Source organism: Puma concolor, chromosome A3 (assembly GCF_028749965.1).
Source record: "Puma concolor isolate L17-30 chromosome A3, mPumCon1.1.hap2, whole genome shotgun sequence".
In the NCBI taxonomy this organism is placed as follows: domain Eukaryota; kingdom Metazoa; phylum Chordata; class Mammalia; order Carnivora; family Felidae; genus Puma; species Puma concolor.
Genome location: NC_141669.1, coordinates 80,907,493 through 80,935,095, shown reverse-complemented (window position 1 = coordinate 80,935,095; position 27,603 = coordinate 80,907,493). Strand labels below are relative to the sequence as shown.

The window sequence follows — 27,603 nt, the reverse complement described above, 5'->3', positions numbered from 1 at the left end:
CATACATTGCAAAGATTCAAACACAAGTGACTCCCTTTTCTGATGGTTAATTTGGGGGGGGGGGGGGAGTTATATTCAGACATAGACAATAGTTTCATTTTTTTTTGTTTTAATTGAATTATAGTTGACATACAGTATTATGTTAGTTTTAGCTATATAACATAGTGATTCAACATTAATGAATGCTCATCATGATAAGTGTGGTCACCATCTGTCTCCATACAAAGCTATTAACAGTGTTACTGACTTTTTATCCCCGCAACTCATTTATTTTATAACTGAAAGTCTGTACCTCCTAATCCCCTTCGCCTATTTTACCCACACCTCCCTCCTGTCCAACAACCACCAGTTTGTTCTCTGTATTTATGAGTCTGTTTCAGTTTTTTGTTTGTTCATTTGTTTTGTTTTTTTAGATTCTACATGTAAGTGAAATTATATGTATTTGTCTTCCTCTGGCATAAACAATTAGTTCTGAAGATAAAATAAGGAGCTAGGAATCAGAGAATATAATTTTTAATAACAATTTTCTATTCTGTGTTTATTTGAATCAATGCGTGCTTATCCCAGAAGCCTAACAATTGAAAGTTGGCCTCATATGCTTTGCAGATTATTCTGTGATTCTGTTATTCTCCATATAATAATTAGTACAAGCTCAGGTGTTAGCAAAAGTCCTTTTAGAAGTAGACCGCTTGTACATCATTTGATTGCCTTTCCCATTACTTGCTGCTTAGGCTTGTCAGGAAAACAGTAAGTTGTTTGTTGTGTATTTTGAGATCCTTGGATGAAATACTCAGAAAATGAAAATCTTATTATTCTTAGTCATTTAGCACCAGAATTATTATTCATCCTGATAAGACAAGTAAAGAAACAATGAGTAAAATTTACTTATTGTCCATTATGGTCCTAATGCCATAAAATTGTTTCCTGGTATAATAATTCCCAATAAACACCTTCCTACCAGCAGGTTTTAAATGAGAGGTTTGGGTCATATATAAAACATTTACCTTTCCCTGTGCTGACTGTGTGACATTCCATTACTGTGATTTCCTTTTTCAGCTTGGCAATACCAATAAATAAAAATGAAAAAATGCTCCGGTCACCCATCTCGCCCCTGTCTGATGCATCTAAACACAAATACTCCAGCGAGGACTTAACTTCTTCCAGCAGATCAAATGGCAACGGTTTATTCACTTCCGCCTCCTCCAACAAAAAGCATAAGGCTGAGAACCAGCTGCAGTCTCATGCCGGAGACCTCACAGTATGTTCATTCTCTTCCTCTCCCAATAAAAATAAAAATGAAATTGAGCACACCCCTATACTCATCTGTCTTTAGCCCAGCACAGTCTAAACACATGCTTGAGGTCCCTCAAGAATTCCTAAATGCTGCTCTGGGAAGGCCTGGTGAATGAGCACACCCTTTTACCCCTTCCCACAGAGAACTACAGAAGAAGAAACCAAAGGAGGCATTTGAAGCCTCTTTTGCTTAAGAAACCTCTTTGCAAGATTTCATTTCCCACTCTAAAAAGAAACGGCCCCATAGTAATACTACTCCAGGACAATGTAAATTGGGAGTGTGAAACCAACCAACCTTATTATTTGGAAAGATTCCTTACCCCAGGACAGAGTGAAATCTGGGACTGAAACCCCAGGCCAAAACTGTGGGACTCCCACTCCACCCTTGGTAACTGGTAAAGTGGCTGCAGTATGGGACCCCTACCCCCACCCCTTTTCCAGTGACCTTCTCAAGGGTGATTCCAGCTGCCTGCACTCCCCTGGGGAATGGTGGGGACTTGGGTCCAAGTCTGTCTAACTTCGTATCTTAGTCAAAATGTGATTTGGGGCCAGTTGCATCATCTCTCTGAGCCAGTTTCATTTGCGAAATGGTGGGAGAAAGATTTAAATGAGCCAGTACTATCTGAAGAACCAGACACATACAGATACCTATGCAACTAACACTACATGTTAGTTCCTCTTTCCTGCTACTCCACTTAACAGCTGGTAGCCCTGGATCATGCATCCTCTGGGGCACATTATTTAACTCCAAACTCTTCCCCGAATTCTCTCAGGTCACCATGCTATGAAAACCAGTGGGGCTTTGTGAGGCAGGGAGAGAGATGAGACATGAGAATAGGGCTGTTCAAAAAAAGATGGGGGAGGCAGTATTTAATGTTCTATCTCATGAATTAAAAAGGTAAAAAAGTTGGTAGTAGGTCTGTCAAGAGCCAAAATCTTGTAACATCAGGAAATTAACCCACTTACACACCCTTATTTGGGAGCAATTATCTTCAATTCTAGGCTCAAAGAATCTGAGAAGACCCTACTAGAAAAACCTGGAATAAAAATAAACCATTTCAAATTAAGACACAAACTTATCTGCACCTCTAGATCCTAACATAAAAGCAACCATGTCTAGAGAATTGTAAAATAATTACAGACTTTTACCAAACAGACGTTTATTGAGCAAGTACTTTGTGCCAGGCACTGTGTCAAGCAACGGAGATCCAGTGGTGATCTAACAGATTCAGTCCGTGCCTGTGTGAAGTTCACAGTCTAGCTGTGGAGATTATACACATCTATAATTACTGTCACGAGTGCCACAAGGGAAATGCAGAGTCCTAGGTCCTCTGACAACAAAGACGCTTGCTCTACACATAAAATCAGTCCATATTTAAAGAAGCATTTGTACACACTCAACACATTTTCATTACTTCCATTCATCCATTCGTGTTGTGGGTATCTGTAGTTTGTTCCAGAAGAATCCACTTGAATTTCATAACCAAAGACAGTTGCTTTATTATCCGTGGGTCTAGCACACAATAGGTGTTCTATAAATATTGGAATCCCTAGGGAATATGATTTTTTTTAATTTTTCCACAAATCTATAGTGTTCCTTTTAAAAATACATTTTAAATAATTTCGAGTTATTCCCTTTGGCTTTTCGTGCTCTTCACAGACAGCTAATGAGAATCAGTCCATTTTGTGACCTGAATGACTTCTCTTTTGCAAGGGTATAGCTCAGCAGTTCTGAAACCTTGGTTCCTGGATTAGCATCACCTGGAACTTGCTAGAAATGAGATGTTCTCAGGCCCCACTCCACACATCTAAATTAGACTCAGGGTCAGAGGAGCAGCTGTCTGTGTGTTGATAGAACCCCCTGATGATTCTGATGCAGAGTCACCTTAGAGAACCACTGGTCTGGCCAACTGGGGAAAGAAGGGGCTTGAGTCCTAAGCCCTAGACCTCACCCATAGTAGTTATTTGAGCTTGAGCAAGTTACTTAACTTCAGCCAGCCACAGTTTCTGGATCTGTGAGAGTGGGCCACTAAGAACTTCCCTTTTGTAAGCTTCATGCCTAGCACAGAACCCAACACGGGGCTTGAACTCACAACCCTGAGATCAAGACCTGAGCTGAAATCAAGAGTCAGAAGTTCAACCAACTGAACCATCCAGGCTCCCCAAGAACTTCCCTTTTGATACTGTTATAAGAATGACATTTGAAGGATGCCTGGATGGCTCAGTCAGTTAAGCATCCGACTTTGGCTCATTGGCTCAGATCATGATCTTACAGTTCCTGAATTCAGGCCCTGCGTCCGGCTCTGCACTGACAGTTCAGAGCCTGGAGCCTGCTTCAGATTCTGTATCTCTGTCTCTCTGCCCCTCCCCTCCCCTCAAAAATAAATAAATGTTAAAAATTTAAAAAAAAAAAAAAAAGAATGACATTTGACAACACACATGAAAGCCCTCAGCATGAGAACTGGAATGCATGTATTTCTTCTTCTGTATTTAAACAAAGGGATCATCAGTTCTAACAGAGAACACAAAACAGTGGGTTGTTCTTTCAGCCAGGTGGCCAGTTTCTGAAAAGACTGGTGTGTTGTTTTTTGTTTAGAAAGCCGCTCACAACAATTCCGAAAACGTTCTCCACAAGTCACGGCCACAAACAGAGCCATGGTCTCCAGGTTCCAACGGCCACAGGGACTGCAAGAGGCAGAAACTTATCTTCGATGATATGTGAGTGTGGACTCTGTCGATGTAGTGAGGGGCAAAGTTAAAACAGAAACTCTGCGGGTAGAAGGGTTATATTCATGACTTGGTCAGGGAAATGTTGCCCTCTCAAAGAGAACTAGAGCTTACCTTTGAATGCACCCCTGAGTCCCGGGGAGATTTTTGAACAGCTAGAACAGCCAGAGCTCCTGGGGTTGCCTCTAAGATGTCAGGAAGCTAAGGCAAATGGCAGTCATGGGTCTTACATCTCTAAGCAACTTCATTTTGGGTTGTTGGCAGTTGTATGCTACCAGAAAGAGAAGCATTTTTGTTTTTGTAAATTAGAACGGGCAAAGAATAATAGTGGTTCACTCCTGGCTTGTTTCCTCTAAAATGCTACATTCTTTATAATAGCATAAACAGTTCACACAGGAAAAAAATATCCTGTCATCCTTCCCCCAGCCCTAGTGCTGAAACCCAAGTATTACTTCCACTCCCAGCATCAATTCATAAAAGGAGGAGAAACAAGAGAAGATGAATAAAAAGTAACATCCTGGAATGTTCTTCAGATGCTGAAAATGACAAAGGAGAAGTGATAAAGTGATACTGAAAACTATTTAGGCTCTTGGGGGGAAAAATATGTGTCAAGGACAAGCCTGGAAGACAGAAGATATGGTTTCAAGAGTTTGGCTTGAATCCTGTTTTCAACGTTAACTGTTCAACAAGCACCCAGTGCAGGTCTGTGTGAGGCACTCCATCAAATCCTGGGGGTGGGGACAGCATGCAGCACTGAGACATCCTGTCCTCTAACTGCTTACAGTCTGGCTGAGGAGACAAACTACAAACCCCTCACCCCACCTAAAACTGGAAAAGTTAGGGGTGCCAAATGTCTTCGAGTCCCAGCTTCTTTATTAGGAAAAACAACAGTCATGATACCTCTCTCCCGAAAGAAAGTTCTCCCAAGACCCAGTTAGATGAGATCACCCAAGGGGGACCATCCTTGCAGAAGTGATGACTATTGCATCCTCATCTTCCATCCATCCTCTCCTCCAGCCCTGGCTTCACGCAGAGTAAAGACAAGTTCTACTTATTCAACCCTACAGACTTCTCTGCGAAATGAGAATGTGCCGTTAGGGTCCTCAAATTATTCTTGGACTTCCGTGAGCTAATTAAGGGCACAGAATTGGGAAGTTAAAAGCCAAATCCACATTTTTTGTTTGTTCCACTTACTGAACACATTCCAAGATAATTGGATTTATGAAAGTTTAAGAGTAGCCCAGGAGGACAGGTATTTTTCTCTCCTTCCCATGGCTGCTGCAGCAGCATTTGGCCCCAGGCATGCTCTCCTGGCCCTAACCACCTCCCCTTCTCCTTGTCTTCTCCACTGCCCTAATCAAAGAGGGTGGCCATTAATCTCCGAGGTAGGGACATGTAGTGGGAGGACAGTCCCTTGGTGAACTGCATATATAATTAGTGTTTGGTAGTCTTACTTGTTCACGTGAACTCTAACCATTTGTAAAAATGAGAGATTAAAATTGTGTCTGATGACAACGTGGCAGTTTGCACTCAGAAGTCATAATCTAACAACATGATCAAACACAACGTGCGTTGGACACTAAGGTGCTTAAAACATCCAACATTTCCAACAGCTGATGTTAAGGGGCATGGTATTTAAGCACACGTAATACCATTATTACGTGTGTTAATACAATCATAATAAACATACATATAGAAAATTTAAATATAAGGAATTATCCAATGTATGGACCAAAAAGCTAAGTCAAAAATAGCAACAACTAAATGGCCGTACTTCGATCTGCAGTTTCTTGGACTGTTTACAAGAGGAAATGTTTCTCAATCTGCCAGCACTATTGCTAATATAATTTTTTCACGATCTGTGTCAACAAAGAAGCTGTTATCATTCGTTCCTCCCATTAGCAATATGTATAATTTTTCTGGCTGACAGCTACAATAAAACTGTTTCTCTTTTATGGATATAGATATAATAGAATAAAAAGGCACTTGTATGTATCCGTCATACGGAGAGATAGATGTCATGATCCAATTGCCATGTGTCCCAGTTGATTTGAGATCCGTAACAGTAAAATAAACATGCAACTCAAACAGCCACTCAACCACTGAACTAAGAAAGTCTCCGGAAGACCCTTGAAGCTTGAAAAACAAAACTAGGCATTGTCTTTTCCTTGAAACAATACAGATCACTGTCCCTTAAGAAATCGCTGCGCTAGGAAGTCACCTAAACTTGTATAAAATGTCTCCCAGGTCCAGTTGGTATGTGCTGAGCACTTACTAAGTGCCAGGTACATTGGTAGAAGCTAAGATATGCAATTCATGAATCCTCAGTTATTAATTCAGGGGAGAGGGAGGCACATGGGTGGCTCCCCTGGGAAGGTGCCTTGGGACCACAAAACTTCAGCCTCCTGCTCCTCTCTGTTCTTCACCAGCTTCCCCACCAGCAGGGTTGCTAACAGACGAGGACCTGGCTCCTGTCACTTTCCTTGACTTTTCCCCACTGAAGGTGTCAACAAGCAGTGAAACAACCAGAGAGGCTACCAGTAGAAAAAAAAGAAAGACCTGGAGAAATAGCTCAGGAGCAATTTAGAGTTGATGGAAATCCAGTTATAGTGATCCAAAAAGGAACAGATGCCATACTGTCATTTACTTTTTAAAGCTGCATCATGTAGCTTTTAGAAAAAAAAAAATAAACTCATCCTTTTGTATTATAAATACTCGTTAATGGTTGAATAAACATGCAATGCAGACAACAGCTGAATTCAGTGGGCGCTTAATAACAAGTGTTGAATGAACACAGCTGAATTAGAATAACAGCGCTAGGAGAGTAATGCCTGCAGTTTTTTCACCATGAATATAAGGAATCTACATGCAGGTAAATTGAAATTCATGGGTTCCTAAGCCCCTTTTCCTATGTTACTTACCAATTAACTAGGCACCAGTTTGTGTCTTTAGGATGCAGATGGAACTGAACAAAATAACACTTATTTTTTAAATGTGATCCAGGTCAGCTGGTTCTGCGTAATTTGCAGGCTCAGACTGGTGGCAATGTGATGGCACCTCCTCCCTGACATTTAGCCACACTCGACATCCACTACTTGACAGCCCCGGTTTTGAGGTGACACCGGTGTGATTGCCAAACTTTTGTTTAAAAAAAAAAAAATCTGTAAGAATTTATGTCAATGAGTGACAGCACTAGATTCAACTCAAAGCCCAGAAACTGATCTTATTAGTGTGAAGCCACGAGCTGTAAATTACTTTGTGTCATAATTAGTGACAGGGGAGTTCTTGGCCCTGGAAAATCGAGAGAGAACAACTGTGTCATGAAGGCCTCGGTACAGAAGTCCTGAGCAAAGCTAAGTGGTGAAACGCTTGGCTGGGAAATCAAGTCTCCTTTCCCACCAGCCATATTGCTGTGTTGGGAAGCCAGAGAATCCCTAGTGCCAGAACTGCCTGCTGCTCCCAGAAGGATGTACTGTCTCCTGCCCATATTTCACAAGGAAGAGTCAGTCACGATCATCACATTCAGCAAAACCACCAAACATTCCATCTGTCCCCGTGGCACCAGTAACTGGAGCCCAGCTACTTAACTCTCCCAACATTGAGAAGAGACTCCCTCAGCCACGTGTGCTGAAGGCCATGGCGTGTGAAATGTGACTGGCAGGGAAGGGAAAAGGATTTGGCATTTGTGATGTAATTATGCTCAGCAATCTCCTAGCTAAAAGGATTTAATTTTATAGAGGATGGGAAGAGTCTAGTATGTAAAAGGTCAGATCTCTTGTGGCATGATTTAGTCAAAGGACATCAACTGAAATCCTTGAGTAGGTGATGGTACAACGAGGCGAGGCACTCCCACGGGGGGCTTGCTGTGTCCATCGCTCCTTTCCTGAGGGGCTCCCCTTCCCCACCTTTCCCGGTAAGCCAGTAGTACGCCTTCCTGCTCTTCTGTATGGAATTTTCTCCTTTATGAGATCCCTCTCAGCCAAGTTTTTATTTTTTTCTTAACTGAAACCAAGAGTGAAAGAGAAAGAAAAAGACTAGGCTTGGGATGGGGACGTAGAGGCGATAAGATCTTTCAGATCTCCCTGACTAAAATCTTCATTCTCTGATCATTTTAAGGGTTTTGTAAAATTATTTTATTTTAAATGTCACACCCAGAGAAGAACAACAATCAAGCTGATGAGTTTCCATTTCAATAGAAAGTTGCTTTTGATTGAATGACAAAAACCTGCCACATTTAGTCTGTGCATCTTGGAAAGTGCACACTGTTTTCTGTGTGTGACCGAGAGAGAACACAGTCGTGTGCAAGAGCCTATGGTGTGTACAAGACACGATGCATGATCACCTGTGCTTCTGACAAGCCAGGTTCTAGAGACTCTGGGGTCCCAGCCAGCATCAAGTTCATGGAAACAAAAACTGCATTTGAATCTTTGCTGCTTAAATTCAGTCTACCTGCTTCCTTCAAGAAGCACTCATAAAGCCAACACTGGCACACCAGAGACGCTGACCCTCAAGTGCCTTCATCAGTAGTGTTCACTTTAGTAGATTAAAAAGAATTACAGGCTCCCCTGCTCTCTAAAGTAGAGCATTCCTCCGAAACCATTTGTAAGTCAGAATGGTGTAAAGCAAAGAGTATCCCCAGTTTTCTGAGAGTTCGCTTGGCATTACTTCACTTAAAGAAAGACCTACATTAGTACAGTTAAGGCTTTTTTCAGAAAAGTGAAAACCCTCTTCAGGTTAGTGAAAAACATTTCTAATCTAGGTCTTTCGTAAAAGTGAACTTTCAGAAAGCAGGGGGATGCCTGTACTTAACTTCTTACATGTCCTTCTTTGTGAAGAAAGTACTTCAAAGCTGAGGACACAGTAACGCCCGTGGGGCTTATCAGATGACAAGCTGACAGGGTATCGGATGATGAATTCATTTGGTATGCAGTTGCCTATTTGTCTCATTTGGACTTCATCTTCCCTAAGGAAATTATCCAGATTTCTGCTGTGCCAAGGAACCTGTTTGTTCAAACACATTGAGCTCCCATCCCTGCCAGTTTTCACAAAACAGGAGGCTCTGCTGTGGGGGGTGGGGGGTGCATTTCACAGAGGTAGGAATTACAGAAAGAAGGCTGCCAGCCTCTCCATGGGAGACCATTCAACTCCATCTCAGCCACAGAACAGAACAAAAAGCAAGGTTGCTTTAATACTCCTCTGCCAGAAGAAATATCAGGGTAGCTCAAATCCTGTTGCTGCCTCAGAACTGAGGTTGCGTGTTTATAGGGGCGATAGTGGGAGGGTGAGGAAAAGAAAAAAAAAACATTCTATTTGGATCAAGTGTTCAGATTGTTTTTGTTGCAAAGAGCTCTTACAACAAAGATACACATGGCCAAGGCTTGGCTTTGAAAAAGATCACTTGCAAGCCCCATTTCTGAAGAGCCCAAGATACATAGTTAGTTACACGTATGATGTTTAATTGAACTTTTATTAGGTTGGTTCATGTGTCATCGTAAGATACCATCACTTTGAAAGAACAGTATGAAGAATGCTGTTACTAAATGAAAACCGAAAACTCTAGGCTTTTCATGTAAAAAAAAACAAAAACAAAAACAAAAAAAACACCAAAGATTAGATCACAAATCTGTTGGAACACTGAGATAATTAGATTTTATTGTAGTACCTTGGCCAAGTTGTAGTCTATAACTGCCACAATGGCGACAATTTTACTTTCCTCCTGACTGGGACATTGCTGTCAGAGTGATGCCTTCATCATAGCATGTATCCACCGCCCTGTTGGACAGTCTCCAGTGGTATCCCATTAGCCCCACTGCCTTTATAATGTTCTAATCTAGGAACGTGGCACTAGAAATCACCTGAAAGGAGAAAATGAGCCAATCATCAGGCAATCTTCAGTGACTCAGTGTAGTGAGCCCTCCATTATATGCGAGGATGAGAATTGTGACTAATGTGTTTGTAAATGGCCTCTGGACGGTACATTTTTTTCAGCATCTCAGCTTAGTGTCAGCTGCGTGATACAGTCAGAAAATTAGATGTGTTACTTACCCGCGTACACTATTGTGAGAGTTTGTGACCCAGCCTCCATATCAGATTTAAAAATACATTCATATGCTTCAGATCAAAACAATGTTGATTAAGGAGCATATATTAAGAATCAGGAGGCACCACCATCCTTAAGGGCAACTTTGAAGGTTAGTAAAAACTAAGATGCCATAGCTTATTGCCAGAAGAATCCTTTCATGAAAACGAAATGCATTTGAAATGATGATCTGTTGGTGACAAGGTCTACAAAACCGGGCAAGAAAAAATTGACCAAACTCATATACTAGAGTGTGGAGCAGATAATGATGTGGAGAATTTCAAGTTGCCATGGAGACGTTCTCTGGCTCATTGGCTGCGATGCTGCACCCCATCAGAAGCCACCACTCTCCTCTAAGCTCAAAATGAATTCAATGCTATTCAAAGAGGATTCATGTACCTTCTACCATGTAGAAGCCTAAGACTATAGGGTGGGGAAGATCAAAGATGTCCCAGCACAGTCCCTGCTGAAAATGTACCAGCTGCAGAGCTGCCCACATGCAATAACTGTAGCCATACCCCTCCAAAGGTAATTAAATGCCTTATTAAATACCCTCCAAAGGTAAATTAAATAAGTAAGAAGTGGTATCTAGGAAAGACCCAGATGAGCATGGACCAGAGTTACCAAGAAGGTCTTATGGTACAAGAATTTGAGGGAGAGGTAGCATTTGGCTCATAGAAGGCACTCAGTGAATGTGCACTCAGAGAGCAGAATATTCTAAGTGAGAGGAAAAGGATGAGTAGAGAAGCCCTAAGACAGAGATGGCATGTGAGCAACACAGCAAGGAGACCACCCCTCGCCATGGCTGCAGTTGTGGGGTTACCAAGATCAGTGGGGGCCTGAACTGAGACTTGATCCCAGAGGATCTGGAGATTGACTTTAGATCTGGAAGTAGTATGGTGATTTAATGAAAGCCATGTTTTACAAACACTGGTTAAAGGTTAAAGCTCAGGATAGATCACAGGGGAGTGAAACAAGACGCCAAGAGAGGTGATGCAAGCCTAGGCCTGGGTAGTGGATGTGGTCACTGAGAAAAGGAAGGATGTTTAGGATGCACTCATAACATCTGATAAGAGGGAAGAGAAATCGATAAAGACCCCGGAACTCCTCTCTTGAGTGGATAGGCTCTGGGAACTCATCTGAAGCTCAGGTGTCAGGTCTGGGTCTGAGCTAGAGGTAGGGTCTGCTCTTCTACACTGAGGCATTCCACAAAAGGACAAACAATAATGCAGAGGATTTTTAGGGCAGTGCAACGATTCTCTATGATACTATGATAATGGTGGATAAATGTCATTATACATTTGTTAAAACCCACAGGATATACAAAACCAAGAATGAACCCTAATGTAAACTATGCACTTTGGGTGATAATGACGGGTCAGTGTGGGTGCATTGATTGTAACAAATGTCCCACGACTCTGGTCAGACCTGTTAAGGTAGGTAAGGGAGGCTGATGGGAGAGGGGCAGGAGGTATATGACAACTCTCTAAATTCTCTATACTTTCCATTCAGTTTTGCTGTGAACCTAAAATTGCTCTGAAAAATAAAGTTCATTAAAAAAACAAAGATAGCAACAACAAAATAATGTAAATTACCAGAACTGGAATCCAAGACCAGTATTCAGTGTGCATTCAAAGGTCAGTGTGTGGACAAAGAAGGGAAAGCCACCATGTAAAGGTGAAAACCCATTCAAATGGAAAAAGTGTGAACTTCTAGGAGATGGACTGGAGAAAGTAGAGCCAGTAGGAGAAGCATGGCCTTCCTATGAAGGAAACCTCAGGCCCCACCTGCCACAAAGACCCACCAAGATGAATAGAAGGTTTCAGGCCTGAGTGGCAAGAAGAATGATAGAGGGCTGATGAGCCAAAGACAGGGAACTTAATTGTACACATTAAGGGAATTCTGCAGCTCTGTTCCTCATTTCTTTGTTGGAAATGTTAAATATTCCCAGCACATTATCACAAGAATGACAATATTTTACAGGGGAATAAAAGACCAAACGAAAGTCCTTTTTGGCCTCTATGATTTGTACTTGAGACTAATTATTATAAAAAATAATAATAATTATTATTATTATTCATTATGATAATGGTTTGATTGATTAAAACCATTAAAATGAAGGTAAAACTTTGGGATTGCAATGTCATTGTCACGGTATGCATGGTTTTTCTAAGCATTTTGACCTCTTTGGATAAAAGGATGCTTTAACCACCTAATAATGTGGTAAGGAAAAAGACCCATTAGAATCTCAAAGAAGAGGGTTCAGATAAGCATATAACAATAGATGAGTCAGTCCATGATTAATATCACTACTTATGTCTTACTCTCATTCAGGGAGTCCTGGCTTATATTGGATATTCATGAGCAAGTCAAATTTATTGATTATATAAAGACCCATAATATAAAAAAGTTTATGCTGATGGCACCTAGAGTATGTAGATTTTTAAAAATCTATCAGACTAAGCATTTAAAGGTACTGTCTGATAAGTAGCTTCATGTAACTTGAGGTCATTACACACACTCAGATCAGTCTCTGTATTAATTACCTTCATCTCCCAGCAGAGTTAGTGCTGGCCAGGGTTATTGCTTTAATAATGCACATGTCTGCTGTTAATGTTTACCAGCTAGCTAATCAGAACTCTAGAGAATACATGCCACGTTTGCATTGTTACAAGGTAGACATCATTTTACAATTAACTTCATTACAACTGGAATATAATCATACAGTATTACCTCTTTTTGTGTTTCACTGTGAGGCCTTAAAATAATTAGATATAGATACATACAACTGTAGGTGCCATTTATGCACATAAATGACAACTTACCTTCATAAGAATACATAAATATACTCACCCAAACATATCTGTGCAAGTATTATGAGGTGTATTTATGATCTTTAAATTAAAAAGGGATTGTTTTATACAAATATCATGTAAAATAAGATTTTTTACTTGTTTTCTTAACCATGCAATAAGAAATCTGATTCACAAATTAGACACTGGGGACCCATGTTAAAACCACTGTAAATGTAGACTGTCTGCACATATTGAATGTGTTTTGAATAGTTAATTTAAGAGAAAAATAATTGTGATATTTTACATACAGGAAGTAATTTGGGAATGCAAAAATGCTTGATTCCATATTAAACAGACTTTTAAAATTGTGATTCAAGTTTGAGCAAAAAGAGAAGAATGTTTTCCAAAGATCTTGCACTTACACAATAATGACATTTAATATTCTTTCCTGTAGGCCACGCAGTGCAGATTATTTTATGCAGGAAGCTAAACGGATGAAGCATAAAGCAGATGCAATGGTAAGACCCTTTTCTTTCCAGATATGTTCTTCCAAATTATGTTTGTACTGCAGCTTCATCACTGGGGCAATATAGCTGGGGTAATTATAAAATCTATTACAAGGATGGCTGGGTCTGTTAAATGGAGAAATGTTTATATAATCAAGTGCTCATAGCCCAATAAATTATGACTTCAACCAATAATGTCTGACTGGGAGAAAGTCCCGGATAAATGAATATTTCAATTTAGTTCTAAGGTTTGAATAGTAACTAGAGGCAATGGAGTCAGTGGGTGGTAGTATTTTTTTTCCTTTAAGAAAAAAAAAATCTGGGTTTGCATTTTTCTCTCTTGTTAGCCTGGCCAGCCCTTGGCTTGGTCCCAGGATCAAATCCCTTTTCAAGAGGACTCATGTTCTGCCTGTGTATCTGCCAAAATTAATACTTCCTCTGAAACTGTACAACACAGAAACCATTATACTGCACATAAGACCCTAAAGTCACCATGATTTGATGTCTTCCAAAAAAATAACTTTTCTTACTTGGATAATCTCCTGTTTTGGAAAGTGTGAACCTTCCAGGCAAGAAATAGAAAACCTCTGGGTTTTTCTGAAAGAGATCACATGGTTGGTCCATCTTAGGTCTCATCCAAAGAGACTCCTTCCTACCCAGTAATTCCAGTTCTGTTCCCCTCCAGCATTCCCAACAGATTAGGGTGCTGGAGATGAATAAGACATTTCAGATGACCTTCAAGGTAGTATTCCAGTGCTGAAGGTGCTTACATCATAAATGTACCCCTCCCCAGTGTCGCTGATGTTGCCAAACATTTATTTGTCGGAAGATCACTGTCTAGGTACACTGATGTGCAAGGAAAATAGGCAGAGTTATCAGAAAGTAGACAAGAGAAGTGGGAGGTACAGTTCTTGTCCTCACAACCCCACGGTCTAGTGGAGAGTTCTGGTCACCTGAAGAAGCTGATGCATGATCGCCATTGGAGAAAAGCACAGAATTTTAAAGCGGAATGAAATTTTCTGCCTGAATCATGCAGTGTTTACCAGCAGTGTTTGTTCCATGTCGTGTTATCCCACCTGACCTTTCCTTTCAACATTCTGCTCCAAGCCACACTGGTGCCATCCCAGCCTCTGAGCACACCTCACTCATGCCAGCCACCGGGCCTTTTCAGCAGCAGAGCCTCACACGCGCGCGCACACACACACACACACACACACACACACACACACTCACTCACTCACACATACTCACACCTCCACTTCCTCCACAAATCCAGCCAAATCATACTATTCCTTCCTATGGCCATTTTCAGGTCTCTTCCCTGAGCCTCCCCAGCCTTTCTGCAGCCCCATGACTTGCTCCCTTCCTATCATCTCTTTGCATTGTACTCTCTGCTTTGCATTTTGTTAGTTAATCACAGACTGCCTTGCACTTTGAACTATCTTGTGGGTGCATGTTTTCTCTCTCCAGATGTATTCTGTGTTCCTGAAAGAAGCTTTTGTGTATCAAGTACACACTGCACAGAATCGAGTGCTGTAGAAAACACTTGTTGAATGAAATGACTTCCTTAATTTGAAAGCATTGCCAAGAAATATTTTTCTATAGCCTATTAGGATTATAAACTATTTGAAAACTTGATTTGCCAAAGAGGGAGTGTTGCTCTACATTGCTGTTTTCTAAGGTATCCGTTACTAATGAGAATTGGTTTCAGAGGCAAGGCTTAGATTAGTAATTTGTGTAGTTCTGTTCTGATTGATGAATAAATATGTGAAAGCGTGGAAGAGTATGCAATCCAAACTTAGAATATGTAATTATCACCGAAAGTGATACATGTATATGGAATATACACAATACATGTATATGGAACCAGGAACTTGATGTGTAAGTTCAGATTTATGAGAACCTGATAATATGAAGCTGATTCTTGGTTATCCTCACTGATGTGGAGAGAAACTAAATAAATTTAGACAACTTGAGGTAATCATCCCAAATAATTTTTTATTTGGCATAGCATAGAGGGACAAGGAGTGAGGTTGCCAAGCAATTAGGGGTTAGAAAGAAGGAAACAGAAATTAGAACAACCATGCAGTTCTGAGCAATTCTGATTGGCAGCTGTTGTATGGATCTGGTACAATTCTGTATATAACCGTTCACCCACTTACCCTAAACCAGTAGCAATTTGCAAAAGTAAATAGAGAAGGAAGCATCCTATTTCTTTCTTCTCTCGGCTCCATTCACAGGATTTTGGAACTCAGAAGTCAGGTTTCTCAAATAAAGCATATTGACTATGTGACAATGCCATTTTAAAAACTATACTTAAGGAAGACACTGTATTAATTCTGTTGATCAGGTGGAAAAGTTTGGAAAGGCTTTGAATTATGCTGAAGCAGCTTTGTCATTTATTGAGTGTGGAAATGCAATGGAACAAGGCCCAATGGAATCCAAATCTCCCTATACAATGTATTCAGAAACAGTAGAGCTCATCAGGTAAGCACCACGTCTTGCTGGGGGAGTGGAAGGGGTGAGGAATGTATGTCAGTACTATGAATACAGAGAAAAGAATTCCAACTGCACTATCAGCTACCAAGAACCAAGGTGCATCCTCACAAAGAACAACATAAGATTTTGCAAGGCTCTTTTACACACCCTGCCTCCCTTGATCTCTTGTGAGTGAGCAGGAAAGCTCCTATAACCCCTGATTACTTCAGAAAGGAAGCTGAGTCCAAGTGAGATGTGACATGTCTACTTCAGCCAGCTGAGAAGTGGCAGATTTTGAACTAATTTCACCTCAGTGCTGCTTTTTTTTTTTTTTTAACCTGATTCAGGTTAGTATAGTCTAAATCTTAACTCCATCAGTAGATGATTCAGGAGTATTTAACGAGAGGAAAGAAGATTCGGGGCGGGAGGGATTTTAGGAAGGGAAAGCCACCCTGTGATATGCTGTCTCAGAGGGTGCTGATGTTGTTTGGTCTTAAACCTGAATGTGAGCACCATCCGCCACCTGGGTTGAGACATTTAATGTGAGCAGATACAGGGTTTCTGACATGGGCATATCAAGGGTTGGATGGGAGACTCTTGGCTTCCATCATGGAGACCCAGAAAAGCACATCTTCAATGTCTTTTTTAGTGAACCATTAAGGAAATTTCATCCATGAGCCATACTGAGAATCTTGTCATATAGTTTTTGTCTCTATTTAGTCAACTGCTTAGAATAATATCTAATACCTATATGTAAAATTATTCTTCCCCAAAACTAACTTTAAGAGACTTTTCTAATTCTGGAATTCTTTGCAACCTAAGATTAGATATTTTTTAACATGCCCCACCATTCCAGATGAAAGATTTCTAGTCCCCTTGGGTTATAACCTTTTTGATCTGAATTGGCCCGAAGATACAATTTGGTATTTTATACCATTCTCCTTCAGTAAATAGGTTCCAGCCTTTGAAACTGTCATCCCAGCATCAGAGAATATATCATCTTCAAAAAGCACCTCTTAAGAACGTTTTAAAAGTCAATACTGTCCATTTTTCTTATTAAAATATTTCTACTACGTCAGTGTATTGGTGATTCCTTCATACTATTTACATGATATGTATGCTATTTTTGTCAGTGAAAAAAAGAAATCACCATAGTAAAATTACTGTATGAGATCCTAGATCGTCACATTCCTTCCTCAGAATAAGGCACAGACTCAGATACCCACAAGCAGTCAGGGAAGAACATGGTGAAAGTAGATGGGCACAAAATAGTAAGGTGTCCTAGAATGTGAGTGCTTTGAACCAGGGAATTTGGGAGGAGTCTGATTTGTTTACTGATGTATCCCTAATCCTTGGAACAGTTCCTGAACGTAGTATGTGTTCAATAAATACTTGAGGAATAAATAAATAAACCAGTCACAGGGCCTATGGTGAACTCCAGTGTGCACGGCCCCCTTTAAGGCATTCAAATTTTAAAAAACAATCCCAAACAACAATGAAAGCCTGAGGGCAGTCAAATACATCTGGAGGTGCTGATGTGCTACACCTGCCCTGCACCAGAGTTAGGACTCTAGTGTGTTCACTGATATAAGTATCATTGCATGATGGAGAACAAAATCTATTTTCTAGATAATTCAGACTGAGTAGAATCCCTTGAACTAGTCAGAAAACTAAGACAAAAGAAAGTTTTCTTATCTGAGTTAGAAAATAACATTAATTTATTACTTACATCTGCATGTTGCCCACCAGGCTTGAGACTCTTCTCCCCCACTGAGAGCCAGTGGGGGCTGGGAGCCCTGGCAAGGGAGGATCTCACCACAACTGTCCAGCTCAGGCTACATTCTTTGTCCCTATAAACAGAAGAATTCCTTTCTCCCCAAGGGATACCAAGTGACTGGGGACACTAGCAAGTGGACCCCTGCACCACGAATCAAAATGGTGCCACAAAAGCTCTGAAAATTAGATTGTAATTGGAACTACAGCCCAGAAGTAGGCCAGGACCTGCCTGCTAAACCTAAACAGGGTGCCTTCCTTTTAAAATAAAAGATTTAAATAGAACCCTGGGTCTCCTAACATAATAACCAAATGCCCAAGGTTCAATAGAAACTCACTCATCATACCAAGAAACCAGAAAATCACAACTGGAATGAAAAAACACAATCATTTGACACCAATCACCAAGGTAAATCAGATGTTGGAATTATCTGACAGGGATTTTAAAGCAGCCATCATAAAAATACTTCGATCAACAAATGGTGATAAATTCTCTTAAAAGAACAAAAAAAAAAAATAGAACATCTCAGCAAAGAAGTATAAATTTTCTTTAAAAAAAAAAAAAAAAGAACCAGGGGCGCCTGGGTGGCTCAGGTAGTTGGGCAACCGACTTCAGCTCAGGTCATGATCTCATGGTTTGTGAGTTCAAGACCCGCGTCAAACTCTGTGCTGACAGCTCAGAGCCTGGAACCTGCTTTGGATTCTGTGTCTCCCTCTCTCTCTGCCCCTCCCCCACTCATGCTCTATCTCTCTCTGTCTCAGAAATAAACATTAAAAAAATAAAAAGAACCAAATGTAAATTATAGAAATGGAAAATAGAAACAAAGATCTCACTGGATGGGCTCAGTAGTAGCATGGAGATATGCTGGTTCGTAACCCTCTCAGGAGATTCCCAGGTATAATCTGAAACCAGGCCCTGTACATGGGGGCCAAGAAGACACTGGGGAAGAGGCAGGCCACTCCAGGTTGGTAGGTGGTAGGTTTAATAAGCAAAGAGAACTTACGTATAAGACTTGTCTTGAGTGGCCATAAAATTAATGGATTCCCATACTTGCCCACCAATTCTTAAAGTTTATATGGAGGCCTTAATGAGTTCACTCAAGTATACTGTGAAGGTGTTCTTAACACCACACGCTGTCTCAAGGTTGTGTCCTTGGAGCAGCCTCTGGGAACAGAAAAGGCAAATAGAACCCACATTTCAAGGACAAGGGAGGAGATGAGGCTCTGATCATCCAGGTCCAGCTCACAGGTCAACTGGCAGTCACATTTTTTTGAAGACCTTCCCCAGCAAGACAACAGAGGATAGAATCAGTGAACTTGAGATAGAAAATAGAATTTACCCAATCTAAGCAACAAAAAGAAATAGACTGAAAAAAATGTATAAAGCCTCAAGCACAATGACAGAAGACCCAACATGTGTCTCATTGGAGTCTCAGGAGAGGAAGAGAGTGGGATTAAAAGAGTATTTGAAGAAGCAATGGCTGAAATTTGCCAAATTTGGCAAAAGATATAAACCTACAGGTACAAGAAGCTGAGAAAAACCCAAGTAGGATAAACCAAAATAAATGCATGCCAAGACACATCATAACTACGTTTCTGAAAACTAAAGACAAAGGAAAAAAATCCTGAAGACAACCAGAGAGAAATGTAGGGGAGCACCAGTTTGTGTGACAGCAGACTTCTCATCTGAAACCATGGAGGCCAAAAGGGAGTGGCATGACATTTTTCAAGTAGTAAAAGAAAAAAACCCATCAAAATGAATTTTAGATGCAGGGAAACTTCATTATACAGGAATGACTAGGAAATAAAAATATTCTCAGATATGAAAAACTAAAAGTATTTGTTTCTGACCTATAAAGATGGGCTAAAGGAAGTTCCTCAAACTAAAGGAGATGACAAATGAAGGAATATTGGAGTGTCGGGAAGGAAGGAAGAACAGTGGAAGAACAGAAATGTGGATACATGCAATAAACTATCCTCTTCGTGAGTTTTATAAATCATACTCAGTGGCTAAAAAAAACTGTACCACCATCTGATACTCAAGACAATGTTATTTAAAAGTGAGTAAAGGGACATAAATGGAAATAAGGTTTTCATGCTCCACTCAAAGTGGAACATGTTAATACCCATGAATTGTGATAACTCATGTACATTGTAAATACCCAGAACAACCACTAGGAAAACTGCAGAGATCTATTCAGAGGCACTGCAAATCTGCATGTTGTAGACCTAGTATAATAACAGCATCATATCTTGAGCAATTTACAATGACCTTCACAAATACTATCCTTGTAACAAGGCTGTGTAATCAGCAGTATTCATCATATTTTATCAATAAGGAAATTGAGGCTTAATGACATTCATTTGAGCTCTCACAACTAATAAGAGGCTGAACCAGGATTTGAACCCAGGACTCTGACCATTTCAGCTATGTGTTCGCTCTCTCAAAGAGTCTGTAAGTAACTTGGTATATTATTGGGAGAGTGAAATGGCCATTTTTCCCCTTGATTAGAGAAATAAATTGGAGTAAGTAAAGTTCAAAAGAGCCACCTTCTTTAGGACACTTACACAGCCATCAAAGTAAGAGTTCCATAACAATGAAAAAGGGGTGAATCCAAGCATTCATCTGAGTATAAGGAGTGAACATTTTTCTGAAGGTTGGTTTGGAAGGATTGAACTTCACTCAATCTTGTCAGCCACTCAGCCATAAGTCAAAATTTTATAAAAATGGATGTGTCACTATATTCATGGATAATATTTGAACTGGCCTCACTCTCAACCACCGGTAGCATTTGAACTTGTATTGTTAAGGGGGAGAAAGTAGCTGGACAATCATTAAAGTCATTTTGTTCTAGTCATCACAGTAGTTGTAATGCTTAGGGAAAATGGGGCAGCATTAGCTAGCTTTTAAGAATTAATAGCAAGTGCTATGAAAAACTAAGTTTTGGGGCAAAGGGAACCTCCATCATAGAAGATGTTCTGTTGTTAACAAGAAAGCTTTTTTTTTTTTCCTTTGGTTTTTCATTTCTTTTTTTCCCCTAGGTATGCTATGAGACTAAAAACCCATTCAGGCCCTAATGCCACACCAGAAGACAAACAACTGGCTGCATTATGGTAAGTGCATGATATCAACTTAAAATAGCCTCCACAGCCATGTATACCTTCATTGGCAAACCAACTGCTGAAATGTATACATTTTTCTACTACCTTCTATCATGCAAAAACAAATGCAGTTCTGATGGTGGCTGGGGTGAGCCCACACAATTTCTTGCTGGCCTACCAAGCATGATGTGAATTCACAGTGATTGAGAGTCAACAGGTTCATTACACAAGGATAATTTTATCTGTGTATTTGTATGTATGTGAGTGCATGCACAACTTTAAAATCAGGTAGGTCTGTGTTTTAATAATTTGAATGTGAGTTGTGCCAAATGTAATTTCTCTTGTGTTTGACACTTTAGACACGATCAAAATAATCCATTTGTTCGTTTACATGTGGGATTATTATGACTAAAACAAGATGGTGCCCTGAAGTTCTCAACACATCAAAGAAACAGCTTATTACACTGTAATAACAGAAGCATTTCTTTTAAACTGTTCACCAGCATGTAATAGATTTTTTTTTCTGTATCTGTGGTGATTACAATGGTAATGACTATGTGAATATAATAATAACAATTTTCCCCATTATATCTCCTTGGAACACCTCACCTCATTCTCCCAAATCATAGGCCACCTGTCTTGGTTCCTCCTATATAGGGATCCAACATTTTTTGCTCTCCAGTGGTTCATATTCTACTCTAGAACCTGATCTGCAAGTCAGAGAATCAAGTCTCAAAAAAAAATAACAGCAACATTCAGAAAAGAGAGGGTCTCAGGTAGTTTTGCACTGTCACACCATCTGCAATTTTTTGTGCTCAGAAGACACTAGTAAGTTGTAGTTGGTACATTGGCATTCTAGCATGTCAGCACCAGAACTCAGTTAGCAAATAATTGAGGGAAAAGCACCAGGGAAAAGCGGAGGGTATGTCTCAGTAAATGCTTTCTTCGTTGTTTTCAAACGTAAAGTTCCATTATTAGGATTAACAAATTAATGATGATTAATACCTAATATTATAGAAGATAGAATACTAATATGTAAATAATAAATGTAAAATAATAAAATAATGATACTCTCAGCCTTGAGTTTTTGCTGTTTATAAAGTATTCATATATATTAATTTGAACTACTTATACAGTCCAGTAAAGTAGTTTAAAAGTGAAGGGAATACAAACAGGTGGAAGAGCTGTTCTTTCAGCAAAGCCGAAGGTGCAGAAGTCAGGGCACCAGAGAAATCAAAGTAAGGTGGCTCTGCCCTGGAACTCCCCCAGTGAGTTTCCCCGTGACTGGGAAAGCCCTGTGCTAATGCTCCCTCACTCCTCCCATGGAGAGAGACTGTCCTCTAGTGGTGGAAGAAGAAAATGGCCTGTCCCTTGGCCCCAACAAAGAAGCAATAAAGCTATGATACAGTGGTAGATATGTTTATGGAATAACTCCTTGAAGTTTTGAATTCTATCTTTTGAACTAAAGGAAGGTCAGATACTTTTCAGACGTAAATGTAAGTTTAAAAATATTACATATATATAATCATGATATAAATGCTGAGTGCCTTAGAACAAGAGTTTTGTTTTGTTTTTTTTTAAGTCTTGTTTGCAAAGGACATACTCATGCTTTCAGGGCCCATTTCTCTCTTTCTGCTGCAGTTATCGATGCCTGGCTCTCCTGTACTGGCGGATGTTTCGACTCAAGAGGGACCACGCTGTGAAGTACTCAAAAGCACTTATCGACTATTTCAAGGTACTATCTGGCTAATGGGCAACATTATTGCTTGTATCCACTGGTCTCTCTGTCATGGACATTTTCGAGGAGCCTGGTAGAATTCATGGCTTTGGGGATAATACAGGAACCCTCTGATATCAACACTAACCCCCTTTATGACATACTCATGGTGTTCAAGGCTCAAAGAATGGCCTTGAGAGTCCATCTAATTTATCTCCCTGCCTTGTGTCCAAGTATTTTTATGGCCTCAAGAGAAAGAATATTAGTGTCCTAGGAAATTCCTCTTTATAGCTAACAAATTTCTCATGTTCCTTTAGAGCTTCTTCCTCTTAGAAGTAATTACTTAGAACTTCCTCATAGCTCTCTCCAGTAGCTAATTTAACTTTTAATCAAGGCATTGTTTTAAATGATAAGAAATGGCTTGTTAGAACTCAGAGGTAGTGGGTAAATATAAGGGTAGAATTGGAAAATATGCTAACTTTTCCCTATCTCAGTAAATGAAATCATTTTCATTGGGAGAATAAAAAAAGAAAACCTTCTCTGATGTACTTGTGAAGTAGACATGAAGTTATTCATTTGGGATTTCTCAGTCCCTTTGCTGTCCATTTGTCTATAGAAACAAGAAATTATAGCATTTCTATCTCCACCAACCTCATGTCAGATACACACCATCATTTTAGATCCTTTAATCCCCAACCTCCACTTCTTAGACATCATCTCAGATGACCAGGCTACGTTGGAGGTTCTGTGGGCTATGACCAGCATGCCATCTCCTTCCTGGTCACGTGTGTAAAGTAACCAGGTGCTAAGGCAAGGAGATAACTGTTTTGACACATTGACCGTTCTGTGTCATAATGACAAGAACAGACACTGAGTCTATTCCTTTACTTCCAGAAAGTCAGAATCTAAGAGCTAATACTGAAGAACATTACTACAGTCAAAAAAAGAAAAGAAAAGAAAATGCTTGAATAAAAAAGGAATCTGAACTCTGTAAGCTACAGAGATTACAACATAACTTTTAAGGGATATAAGAAGTTCTTAGCCTATGTATGCCATCCATGAATATGTACAGAATGGACAAAGAACACAACTTAAATATCAGAGTTTCCCCTCCAGGGGCTATTGGTGGCTACCCTTAATTAAAGGCCATTTAAATGCCTTTACAGTATTAAGTTCAGAGATTATGAGGGCACCTGGGTGGCTCAGTTGGTTGAACATCAGACTTTGGCTCAGATCATGATCTCATGGTTTGTGGGCTCAAGCCCCACATCAGGCTTTCTGCTGACAGCCTGCTTCAGATTCTCTGTCTCCCTCTCTCTCTGTCCCTCCCCTGCTCATGCATGTCTTTCAAAAATAAATAAGCATTAAAAAAAAGATATTTTATTAAAAATAGACCTACCCTATGACCCAGCAGTAGCACTTCTAGGAATTTACCCAAGGGATACAGGAGTACTGACACATAGGGGCACTTGTACCCCAATGTTTATAGCAGCACTCTCAACAATAGCCAGATTATGGAAAGAGCCTAAATGTCCATCAACTGATGAATGGATAAAGAAATTGTGGTTTATATACACAATGGAGTACTACGTGGCAATGAGAAAGAATGAAATATGGCCCTTTGTAGCAACGTGGATGGAACTGGAGAGTGTTATGCTAAGTGAAATAAGCCATACAGAGAAAGACAGATACCATATGTGTTCTTTCTTATGTGGATCTTATGTGGAGAAACTTAACAGGAACCCATGGGGAAGGGGAAGGGAAAAAAAAAAAAAAAAGAGGTTAGAGTGGGAGAGAGCCAAAGCATAAGAGACTCTTAAAAACTGAGAACAAACTGAGGGTTGATGAGGGGTGGGAGGGAGGGGAGGGTGGGTGATGGGTATTGAGGAGGGCACCTTTTGGGATGAGCACTGGGTGTTGTATGGAAACCAATTTGACAATAAATTTCATATATTAAAAAAAAGATATTTTAAGTTCAGAGATTATGAAACCTTCAGGTGGCAATGATAATTTGTCCATAAGCAAAGTGTTTTATCAATACAGAGCTGCCTCTCAATAAAGGACTTGATTCCCACTCATGCTTTTAGTCACAGGGCTTACTGGTAGTAGAAGAGGCGTGAAGGCAATAGTAGAATTTCCACCTGTAAGGCCATTTCTTACCATTCTGGTAACACCTCCGCTAAAAAACTAAAAATCACTCACCACTTCATAAAGTCCTTTTTAACCAAAGAAACACCTTGTCTCTGGGGTACCAGGCTGAGGCTGTTTTCTTCTCTCTGGAAGGCAAAATTCACATCAGTATCATAAATACCATTTTTTTCCGGGGCGCCTGGGTGGCTCAGTTGGTTGGGCGTCCGACTTCGGCTCAGGTCACGATCTCACGGTCCGTGAGTTCGAGCCCCGCGTCAGGCTCTGGGCTGATGGCTCAGAGCCTGGAGCCTGCTTCCGGTTCTGTGTCTCCCTCTCTCTCTGCCCCTCCCCTGTTCTTGCTCTGTCTCTCTCTGTCTCAAAAATAAATAAACATTAAAGACCATTTTTTTCCTTAATAGTCCCATAGACTTATGTCCAAGAACACATTATCAGACTCTCAGAGAGGAAATCTGTCTGTACATTTAGCAGCTTTCCTTGCCAAAGTCAAAACTTCTTTTCAATGCCTGATGCAAACAACTGGCTTATGTAACATAACATCCTAAGTCAAAATACTCAGATAAGTCAGTTTTTGAATACTCTGTTACGCACATATATTTTAATTTGTTCTTTAGAAAACTTCAACAGCACTTTCCTTTAAGACAAATACTTCTAAACTTCATAAGTCAAAACAATAGAATCTGATGTCTCATATATTTTCAGGCATTAAATGTATGGCAGTGGTTTCTGTAGATATGCCCTACATTTAAATATAAGGTGTTCCCCGTGGGTGTGGCAGGGGGAAGGTGCGGTCCTGCTCCTTTTTTCCTTTTCAGAAAAATTAAGCTAGTTGAAAAAACTTAGGCTGGTTTAGGATTCAACAGACCCTTAAGATTATGATTTAATTTGGTACACAGAATTTGGTGCATGAAAACCCAGCCTGTGGGTTGAGCTCTTCATTGTAGCCCATGGTGGATGCCTGCAGGCCATGCAGCTGCCCCCCACCAGCTTCCAGAAAAGAAACCAGTAGCCCAGTAATTGTAACTTCCCAGATCCAATTTCTGCGAATCTTTATTTTATCTGCAGCCTCTGCCATTACGTCTCTCAAAGGTCACCTGAGAACACGTTACCGTCAGCTGTTTAAACTTAAACAGATGGTACTCACTGTCAACGTTTTTCTTTTCCTGCAGAATTCATCTAAAGCTGCCCAAGCCCCATCTCCATGGGGAGCCAGTGGAAAGTAAGTTCATTTCTCCAAAGTAAAGGTGATAAATGAGGCACTGCATGATGCTGGGCCATGTGCTACTTTGCTTACAGCACCCTGGGGAGCTGTTCTACCCCACCTGGTACCAGCCCCCCTACTCTTGTTTTTTTCTACGCTCTCCCCTTCCAGGAGCACTGGAACCCCATCCCCCATGTCTCCCAACCCCTCTCCGACCAGCTCCGTGGGATCTCAGGGGAGCCTCTCCAATGCCAACACCCTGTCCCCTTCCACCATCGTCAGCATCCCACAGCGCATCCACCAGATGGCAGCCAACCACGTCAGCATCACCAACAGCATTCTCCACAGCTATGACTACTGGGAGATGGCGGACAACCTAGCCAAGGAAAACAGAGGTGTGTGAGCCTCTAGGAAGTGTGTGTGTGTGTGTGGTTCCAACCACAACCCAGGGAGCCAGCCTGACGCGGGACATCATTGAGCAAGTTTTCGTCATTTACCAGAGGAGACGGTAGAAGCTGTGCACAACTTTTCCTGACCTCCCACCCTCACTCAGGGTCTCTCGTGCCTTAACCTACCTTAATCTTGACTATAGGAGATTAGAGATGGAGGTGGACATAGATATGATACAGATACATAGAAATGGTGTAAATACAGATAGAGATATATACACATATGCTCTTCTTTGAGACTGTGAGCTCCATGAAGGTAGGGGTAACGTTCTATTCAGCTTAGTGTTCCCAAGACCTGCACGGTGCCTAGAATACAACTAGGGACCTGAAACATTTAACTATTAATTAATGAGGATGAATGTTTCTGGCTGCATAAGTGATAGCTGCTTGCCACTGAAAAGAAAGTGTTTTATAGGCAGCAGTAAGTTCTATTTCTCTTTAAGTAAGGTTTGTTTTCACAGATTATAAAACAAATGCATGTCTACTGTGGCTAAATTTGTAAAGTGTGGAAAACTACAGGGAAAAACATTTTTTAATTATCAGTAATCTTATCACCAAGAGATAATTACTGTTAACATTCTACCGAAGTTTCCTCTAGGCTTCTCCAAACATGCACAATTCTTGCCAAAATAAGATTATAGTTCATATACAGTTTTATATCCTGTTTCCATTTAACAATATCAGGCATTTTCCCATGCCACTAACTAGTTCAAAAACATCTTTTATGATGTTCTAGAAGACTGTCATAATAGTGGTTTTACAGTCATAAAGTATCATGATTTCTCAAAACCATTCCCTTCTTGTTGGACATTTATATCACTTCCAACTTTTGTTCTACTACGAATAATGTTATGACAAATCTCCTTATATAAATCATTGTCTATATTCTGATTATTTTCATACAAGGGAGAATTTGAAGGTCAACAGCTATAGATTCTTTTAAGATATATATTGTTATATATCTTAATATATATTAACTTTTCTCCCAAATGATTATACCGATTTACTACTCTCCCTCCCACAGCAGGAGAGCACAAATCTGAGTTCACTTTCAAGCCATTAAGTGCGAATTCTGTTCCCACAAAAGCATAAGCTTCTGAGGACAAGACCAGAATGTTCACAATGAGATGAGGAATTAATGGCATAGATAAGCACGTGGGTCCTGAGTACATGAAATTGGTAATAAAACCGGATAGTACATAACATGCATCCCAGAGGTGACACACCCTGAAAATCTAATGGGAATGCCAGGGAGGTCAATGCCAGGGGACTGAGGCCACCAGGAGAGGCCTTCTGGAGGAATTGACAGGGAACAGGGTTTGGAAAGGCAAATAG

At 40.4% G+C, this 27,603-nt stretch overlaps 1 protein-coding gene across 5 annotated transcripts in view; it reads left to right on the top strand.

Annotated features, from left to right (window-relative positions):
• AFF3 (ALF transcription elongation factor 3) overlaps window positions 1–27,603 on the top strand; it is a 578,761-nt gene that overhangs the window by 541,877 nt on the left and 9,281 nt on the right. For all 5 annotated transcript variants that reach the window (XM_086701326.1, XM_086701328.1, XM_086701330.1 and 2 more), the window contains 8 exons: window positions 1,057–1,258; window positions 3,890–4,011; window positions 13,349–13,412; window positions 15,751–15,887; window positions 20,694–20,765; window positions 22,395–22,488; window positions 25,788–25,837; window positions 25,991–26,214. In XM_086701326.1, coding sequence (XP_086557452.1) covers window positions 1,057–1,258; window positions 3,890–4,011; window positions 13,349–13,412; window positions 15,751–15,887; window positions 20,694–20,765; window positions 22,395–22,488; window positions 25,788–25,837; window positions 25,991–26,214 — 965 coding nt within the window. The remainder of the gene's footprint in view (window positions 1–1,056; window positions 1,259–3,889; window positions 4,012–13,348; window positions 13,413–15,750; window positions 15,888–20,693; window positions 20,766–22,394; window positions 22,489–25,787; window positions 25,838–25,990; window positions 26,215–27,603) is intronic.